We start from the raw sequence: 9,388 nt of genomic DNA on the forward strand, positions 1-9,388 counted from the left end.
TAAATTAAAAGTTAATAACTAAACTGCAGAATCAGATATATTATATTAAAAATGATAACATCTTCATCTACAATATTTTACTACAATTGTTTACATATAAATAATTTATATCATTTGTTTGCGTATTATATTGTATATTTTAATAATGCATTAAATTTGGACAGCCCTCATAATATTATAAGATTTTTGCGTGTGCGCCCGACTATTACCAGTTGCAGAAAAATGGCAGTTTTCAGTGTGACTTTTGTTTCAGATAAAAGATGGCGTGCAAAGGAAAGAAGCGTTTCGTCTCCGAAGCTGATGAGTATGACTGCCCTCTGTCAGCGGAAGTGCAAACCATGGCGGAAGCCGAGCTGAGGGAGACCGTCGCGGGCCGTGACCAGGCTCTGAGGGCACTCCGAGAATGGGCTATCCAAAACCCAAGAATCGCTGCCATCAGGATGGGTAATGGACGAAATAATTTCAATCGTGACAAACAATTATATTATTACTGTAACTTTTTTAATTATTCATCAATGCAATGAATTGTCTCTCCATAATCGTATTGATAATGCAGAGATGTAGTATTTGATTCAATAGAGTGATAGTCTAGTGACGTTACAACACCGAAACTCGAGTAGATATAAATAAAGAAGAATTCAAGATAAACACATTGTTATTATCTAGTAAAACCACATCCGTTATAAATAAAGTTCAAAATAAATTATAGGTGTATTATTCAAAAAATTCAGATTATCAATACATAATATGTCTTTCTTTCTCTAAATTTTAATTAATTTAAAAACTGTTAATTTCAAGCAAATTATATTAATTATTCATGTTTCGTAATTCTGCGACTATATAATATTATTTCAGTGGCGAAGGGTGGAGGTAGGTTGTTAAAATCCGCCATAAACAGTCCACACTAAACTTTATTAGTCTTACGTATTTGTTTTCATTGAAATAAGACTACAATTAACAGATGGTGTTGGTTAGTTTTTAAAATTCAGATAAACCCTGCGAAATGTAAACCATAATAGGTAATAGTAAAAAAATACACGTCTATTTATAAAATATTTAAAATTATGTAAATAAATCATACATAACTTTGGACATTTTACAGATAAAGTATTTTTATCTACTATCGTTTGGTTTAGGCAGGAATTAATGAATTTAAAAAAAAAACAGTAATATTATGTGTTATAATGTATTCTGCATCCAACGAAAACAAATAAGTATGAATGAAAAAGTGTGCACAATTTTGTCGTAGGTATCTTTCAAAATATACCAAAACTATTATGGTTTGGTTTAGGCAGGGTTTAATTAATTTTTAAAAACACTGAAAATTGTAATCTTAGTTCAATAAAAACAAGTACGTATGACTAACAATGTTTAATGTGCACTACTTGTAGCGGATCTTAACAGCCTACCTCCACCTTTCTCCACTGATAAGTTTGTAATGTGATTCGAAACCAATAAAAGTAAAAAGGCTCTATTCATTTTCATAGCATATAATATTATGTATAGTCAAAAACTGTATGTATCAGATACTGTGTTCCCGTACCTATTCAGTAGTGTGTCATAGAATACGTACATACTGGAAAAGGGTGGTTTGATATATTTTTTTACAATATCGAAATATGTTTTTTAATAAATTTAATATATAATTATTACGATTCCAGTAGCGCATAATATATTATTAACCATAATTTAAAACTGTCTAACCTTACGTAGATTCCAGCTTCTTTCTACGTTTTTTGAGAACGAAAAAATTCAGTGTCCCAATGGCACAGGAAGCCATCGAAAGATATTTACTTCTTCGCCAATCCTTTGGCATTGCCTTCAATCAGCTCGACTACAAGATACCTGCTATGATAGAACTCATCGAACTGGGGTAAAAAGATTTCTTTATTTACTACATATTTACTTATAATATAACATTACATCTACATGCAAGTTTTTTTCTGATATGAAAATAATATTGTATCTAAAAGTAATCATTCAATGTACCTACATAATAAAATAATAAAAAAAAAAATTGTACCTTAAAACTGAAACTCTAATAATTGTAATAATTGTAGTTTATTTATTTTTTTTGATTTAATTTTACAGATTATATTTTAATAAAATAACGTTCTGTTGAGAATGCTAAGAATATAAGACGCTGGTGCTGCATGGTTTTAAAAATAAGTAATTTCAGAACAACTGGAGTATATATATATATATATACTAATTACATAATATAGTCTGACATATTATTGTTTCTATCTTCTTCGTAGAATAATGAAAAACTGACTTCCAGACTTTAAGCTCTAATATATACCTACATAATTTGCTAATCTTTTTAAGTATACGATACCTAATTCAATTCATTTAACATTTTGGGAGATCTAATATTAAATCGGTTTTTAATATTATTAGTTAGCTTTTAAAAATAGTAGATGTCAATATCGTAATTAGCATTGTTAATTATTAATTTTTGGTGGAAAGCTGTTTTCGTGAAATATTAAGAAATTTGTTACTTCTACCGCACATTTTATATTTACATCGACACTGGTTTCATCGATTAAGACTGAACTTTTTAAGAAAACAATATTTTATTGTGTAAACTGTTTCTATCACATTCGCCATATTTAAGAAATAATACACAAAACGTGAATCTATTATAATATATAACCAGCATCTTATACTATTTGTATTAACTGTAATAATTAAAATCAAATAGCAAACGCATTTTATGCCAAAACGCACTCTCGCCGAGACGATCCGAACAAAGCCGAACGCGAGAGTGAAGTAGGTGCGCGCTCGGCCCCCCTCGTACACCAAATCAGGAAACGTCTCACCAAGCGGCTCGGCGAGAGTGTGATCCAGCATTATAAATAATTATATGATAGATACTTCTAAGTGATTTTATGAACTATCATGAATTGAACCACTAAGTAATCGCTGATTTTCTTTAAAATATTTAGTTATTATTACTATCACAATATAACATACGTACAACATTTATTTTTTACTTTTATAATTTAATATAAATAATAATTCTATAAAAAATATGGTAGTTTCATTATACAATACATTTTCATTCGATATAAAATTACAGTAAAAAAAATATTTTCTTCTATTGGTATGTATTGGTATTGGTATTTCTATAACGTGTTATCTTGTGTTTTAGATATTGTTTTGCGAGTCCCATCAGGGATTCTCAAGGTCGCCGAGTTATCATTTACAGACCAGGTAAAGTTTTTGAATTATATAAAAAAATTTTGGACAGAAGCTCGGTAATCAAATCATTCAGTTATTCATTACATTGTAGTTAAACATCTTATATACCATATAGTATTTTTGATGATAGAAGAACTTAGAAATAAACAGTAATTAAACAAAATACATTAATATATATTTACTAACTTTACTTTTAATTTTTATTCGAAATTATTGTATTTTTTTTTTAATAAGGTTGTGAATTTATCCACACGTGTAATTTCCAATGGCTATACGATTATAACAACAGAAATTTTAGAAAATAAAGACTACAATATAAAATAATTTCCACCTGCATCGCGAATTCGAATATCGCATAATATGGAAAATTGGTGTATTGTTTTTACAATGCATGTTGAAATCCAAGCGATGGATTTAGTATATTTAGCAAATAGCTAACACATTTTCCTCTTAAAATATCTTAAAGATAACCTCCACTATATGAAGGCCAATATCTACTCCTCTTTGGAGCGAAAATGGTAATCTATTTTTTTATATTTTTAAAGCATGTCCATTGTTAATCATCATGGATTTACTACTTCTTGCTGAGACTAGTGTATTTTGTAGATTCTAACATTTACATAATATTATTTCTCATATAAAATAGATGACCCGAAAGACGGTCAAGGTGCCACATCTAATTGTGACCAATGCAAATTTAATATATGTGTCTACCTATAAACTTTCGTATCTATCAAGAAGTAATTAAATTTAAAAAGTAAACTACAGAATTTAATTCTCTTATAAATATTAATTATTCTCTATGCATTATTCAATGGTCATATTTGAACACAGTCCACGTCTGGCCGTCATCTGTTTTACAAGACACGGTTTTTCAGGAGTATTTGACCCCTACAAGTACACAAATCAAGACATGTGCAGAGTGCATGGCATCTGTTATGAAACCCTGATGGAAAACGAGGAGAATCAGGTCAGAGGTTTCGTTCATTATGCTGACGGTGGTGGAGTCAGCTTCCCTCATCTCACACTCTTCACACCAAGAGAGGCTGTGAGAATTGTAAAGAATGGAGAGGTAAGCGAATTAATTCGTAATACAAAACATAAATATTTTACAAATTTAACTAATAATTAAGAAAAATGTGTAGTAATTACTTAACTACCGGGTAGTCCCAGAAGTACCTGACCTGGCTTATATATAGCAATTGTTGTTTGAAAATAATGATCATGATAGAAAGTATCAACCTTATAAAGCCTAAGTTTGAAGTTTGATGACGCTACGTTGTTCAGTAATTATTCAGTCAGCCATCAACAATGAACGCTCTCAATAAATTTGTAAACATGGAAAAAATTGGAAAGCTGCGCCCAAGGTGGGTGCCGCGATTACTCACAATGGAACAAAAAGATCATCGTGAGGATGTTTCAATCGAGTGTTTGGCAAAGTTTCACAGCAATAAAGCAGAGTTTTTGCATCTATTCATAACCATGGATGAAACATGAGTCCATCACTTTACACCTGAGACGAAGGAACAGTAAAAAAAATCGACCGAAAGGGGAGAATCGGCTCCAAAGAAGGCGAAAACAGTTCTATCTGCAGGCAAGGTCATGGCGTCAGTTTTTTGGGATGCGCGTAGGGTAATTTTCATTGATTATTTTCAGAAAAGAAAATCAATCAACGGCGTGTATTATGCAAACTTATTGCAGCGTTTCAGTGATGAAATCAAGAAAAAACTACCGCATTTGGCGAAAAAGAAAGTTTCGTTTCATCAGGACTATTCATCAGTTCACACATTCGTTATCGCGATGGCCAAAATCAATGAGTTAAAGTTCGAATTGCTCATTCGCCAGATTTAGCCCCCTCGGACTATTTTCTGTTTCCAAACTTGAAAAAATGGCTCGGTGGTAAAAGATTTCCCAACAATGAAGAGGTGGAGTCTGCGGTTGATGGCTATTTTGAGGAGCTCGATGATTCTCACTATAAACAGGGTATCGAAGCTATCCAACATCGCTGGGAAAAGTGTATCGACCTAAAAGAATACTACGTAGAAAAATAAAAATATATTTTCCCAAATTTTTTGTGTTTTCTTTGTTAGGTCGGGTACTTCTGGGACCACGCTCGTAGGTACTACAGTACAAGTACAAATTTACGAAGAACGTTAACATAGTAATATTTTATTTAATATATATAAGTAGATACGTACAAAATACGATATTTAATATTTCTTCTATTGTATTATTACTTGCAACTTTTCTCTCTTAATTTTAAAACAAATTTATATAACATTTTAAACATTAAGATTTCAATTCGATGAATAAATTTATATAATAATTAATTGAAGAGCTGTTGGTTGAACGTATGTGTACAGGTAATCAAATTTAGTAAATACTTATACGATTATAAATTCTACATAAATGTTTTTAACATTCACAAACGAAGTCTTATTTTAAAACGATATTTGAACGTAGTAACAACAAAAAGTTTATGAAATATTATTATAAACCAATATAAGAAATAATAATATGTATAATATTTTTAATATTATTTCATTCATAAATATGGTGTCAAAACAGGTGCGAAGTATTTTTTTGTAGTTTTTGGTCACTCGTCCCCGTTAAATCATCAGCCTACCTTAATTTAATTAAGTACTTACCTATAATATACAACATAAACGATAGAGAAAATTGTCATTACAAAATGCCATATCTTTTTTTCCGCAATATGAAAGCATTTTTTTTATTTACAGCATTGCACCTCACTGAATGAAATATAACCTCGATACATTTTCATAATACATATTATATAATATGTATTAGTGTACAATTTTTACCAAAGTTGAGTAGATGTTTACTTATGTACAAAACAAATATGTATACCTATAATATGTACAGAACAAAATTGAGTAGGTATATAAAAACGTCTATCGAATGTTGTGCTATAAAGACATTGTACATCCAAATAGGATATAGAGTCAATGCTTCATAACTTTCCACTACGGTTCTGGGATGAAAATGATGCAATGTAATTAATATATGTTTTACATATATTATCTATTTATTTATTTATTACTACATAATAATATTATATTAATACAAGTGAATATCATTTGATCTAATTTTATATGAGGTAATCAGTCAAAGAGGAGTATCAGTATAGTAAAATATGTAGTTATAAAACGTAAACTTAACCTCCATACTTCGAATTTCAATCGATTCAAATCTTTCAACTTCAATTTTCTAAAAACATATTATAAAACTGAAGTCAAAAAATCCATACAAATGACATGACTGCTATGATTTTATAAATGACTGTTATTATATTTTTTTTGTTCAAATTTAAAAATCGGCAGAGAACCATCCCAATGAGACATAAAGAGATCCATGGCATGAACGTCCACCCCACAATCAAGTTCGCGCTGGACTTCGGGATGGCGTTGATATCGGAGAAGATCCGCAAGCGGGTGAAGCTTTACACCTGTGCCAAAGATGTCCAAATCGACAACAGTGTTTTGCCCAAAGAATACGGAGGAACCATGCCCATGGATGAGATGATAAGTAAGTCTTATGCAAATATGCAATATGCAAATAATATTAACATATCCTTTTTATAACGTCATTTTTATCAAAGATTGGCAACCAAATTGCAGTGCTTTGGTTCATTCGTATTAAATCACCAATGTCTTAATTAACTAAAGGAGAATTTATTTATGTCTACACTTCTGTTATTCCTTACATTATCCTGCATTATAAGGTAGAGTAGGTAATTAATACTTCTCGTTGCGGAAAGTATTTCGGAAGTAAAATTGTTGTCTTGGCTGATTGTTTCATCTTAAAACCTCGAATCCCATCTCATGCACATTGTGTTTACTCTTCAGAACTGTGGAAAGAAGAGCTGGTCAAATCCCGTGATGTCCTCCTCTCCAACGACAAGATGAGCGTACGACTGGAACTATTCAGCGAAGCAGCCCGTGAAGGAGCAGTTTCCGCCCTGAGGTCTTTAGACAACCTGTCTTGTGGTGCTGTAGGAGACCCTCTGCGAGGAATCACCGGAAACTTCAGGAAGCTGGAAGTAGACTGATGACAACGTCTCATAGTTTCGAAAACTCTCCTTTCTTATCTTTCGTTGTTCTTGTGATTGCTACTCCCTAGTTATTGGGGCTACGTATTGTAGAATGCACAGCACTAAAATGACAACATAGAAAAATACAAATAACAACTCAATTCCAAATTACGACTTAGTTAGAACATCTTATGTGGTAGAAAAATATATTGGTTCTTGTACTCTACTATCCAAAAATAATTCTGAAATTCAGATTTTTTAATATTGAAATATTCTATTACGGCAGAAGTTTGGTTACCACTCAGTATATTAAGTAATCATAGGTATCGGACGTTCTTTATTTCAACTTATAAAAATTAATAAGATTCGGGAATTGCGTATGTCGTTGGGTTAATGTCTTTTTAACCACGCCAGAATACTACTAGCCTATAAAATTGTATTGACTGCAACGTGGCCAATCAAAATATATAGTATGTACCGTGAGTATAGTATAATAATATATTAATTGAATAAAATATGTGACTAAAACGTCGAATTTCAAAACTTATTTAAATATACCAATATGTATATACATACTGTAGCAAACAAATTTGAATTGACAAAGACTGTTCTAAAACAACCACCATCCATTATTTACTTTATTATTGTTCGGTAAAAATGATTACAAAATTATTGTACGAATATCTTCGCACTGCAGAATAAAAGTCAGGTCAAGTGACAATTAATAATTGTTGGTAAATAAATATCTTTGATAATTTAGAAATTTGGTGTTAAAGCTAAATTCCAATAGAGTGTTCAGTTGGCATTGAATGTCTACTATGAATATTACTATGCTCTCTAATTTTTAAATATTTTTTTTATTAATCGTTAGATATATTATTCAATTGAAGGTACTAGCTGCAAAATCAGTTATTCACAGAACAGATAGTAAATAGAATTCCGATAGGATATATACCAATACAGTAAATTTTGGAGCAGGGCTTTGACTATGTGAGTGTCCTACGAAAATGAACCACGCATTATAGAAGTGCAATAGTGTGTGTAATACACCAATATTAAATGAGCGTTAATGCATAAACCGAATGCAGTTATCAGTATTCGACGTATTACGTATTCTTGACACGTGTTTAAATTTATTCCGTATTCTTCTTTACTCGAGATCGGTTGCCTGCTTCTCTTTACCCGTTAAGTTCTTATTATGAGTTCCCTGCACTTACCTCACAAAACCACTTTCGTATTGGAAATATAATATTAGCTTGCATCTCTTGCATACTATTACATAATAAGATATGCAAATAGCACAATATACTGACATAAAATAAATTCTAATTATCAGAAAAATCCTATTTTGTTATTGTTCAAATGGTTTATAGGTGTATTAATATCGGTCAATAAACGTTGTTGAATTTGCAACCAACTTCAAAGACAAATAAATGTATAACCACAGAACAGATTAATAAATAGAATTCAAATAGGTTGTCAGAACGAAGGACAAGCGTATTCTTGATACGTGTTTAAGATTATCCCATATTCTTCCACACTCGAGATCGGTTGCCTGGTACTCCACATCCGTTAAGTATTTCAATTCCCATTAATTATGTGTTCCCTGTGTACAACTGACTTTTCAACTAATAACTACATTCATTTGAAAGTATATTAAAAATAAATATAAATAATTAAAATATATTGTGATATCTAACGAGGCATATACGTCTTCGAGTGCTTTTTGTCAAATCGCTCGCTTGCCTAATGCACTTACTGCACGTTATATAATAATCTACTTCTATATATTATGCATATAATTTACTTCTACAGATAAAATAAAATCATTATAATGATATAATAAAATATATTTTGAGTAAATTAAATCAACATTCCATTCGACGGTGATATTATAAATCACGTCTCAAAACTTGTATGAGAAACTGTATTTTTTTCTGTGATTTGATAATAAGTTTACTTTAAAGAACAATATTAAATTACTTTTTGACAAAATTTTGAATTAAAACGGTTAATTTTGATGGAATAAATTCATGATTTAAATTACGGGTTATATGCCTTATTCAAACTATTAGTTTTGTAAATTTATTAATAATTAAACATAATTGTTATGGATGCTATTATCAACTA

At 30.6% G+C, this 9,388-nt stretch overlaps 1 protein-coding gene across 1 annotated transcript; it reads left to right on the plus strand.

The window, feature by feature from the left end:
* The first annotated feature begins 260 nt into the window (after positions 1-260).
* LOC147079886 (alpha-tocopherol transfer protein-like) lies at positions 261-7,276 on the plus strand. Its single transcript, XM_085948122.1, has 6 exons — positions 261-444; positions 1,714-1,873; positions 3,155-3,216; positions 4,083-4,276; positions 6,549-6,753; positions 7,074-7,276. The coding sequence occupies exons 1-6, from the start codon at positions 261-263 to the stop codon at positions 7,274-7,276; spliced, it is 1,008 nt and encodes a 335-aa protein (XP_085804248.1).
* Positions 7,277-9,388: the final 2,112 nt, after the last annotated feature.

This window comes from Rhyacophila brunnea, unplaced genomic scaffold (genome assembly GCF_057557595.1).
Source record: "Rhyacophila brunnea isolate RB1 unplaced genomic scaffold, BYU_Rbru_1.0 scaffold_1, whole genome shotgun sequence".
Taxonomy (NCBI): Eukaryota; Metazoa; Arthropoda; class Insecta; order Trichoptera; family Rhyacophilidae; genus Rhyacophila; species Rhyacophila brunnea.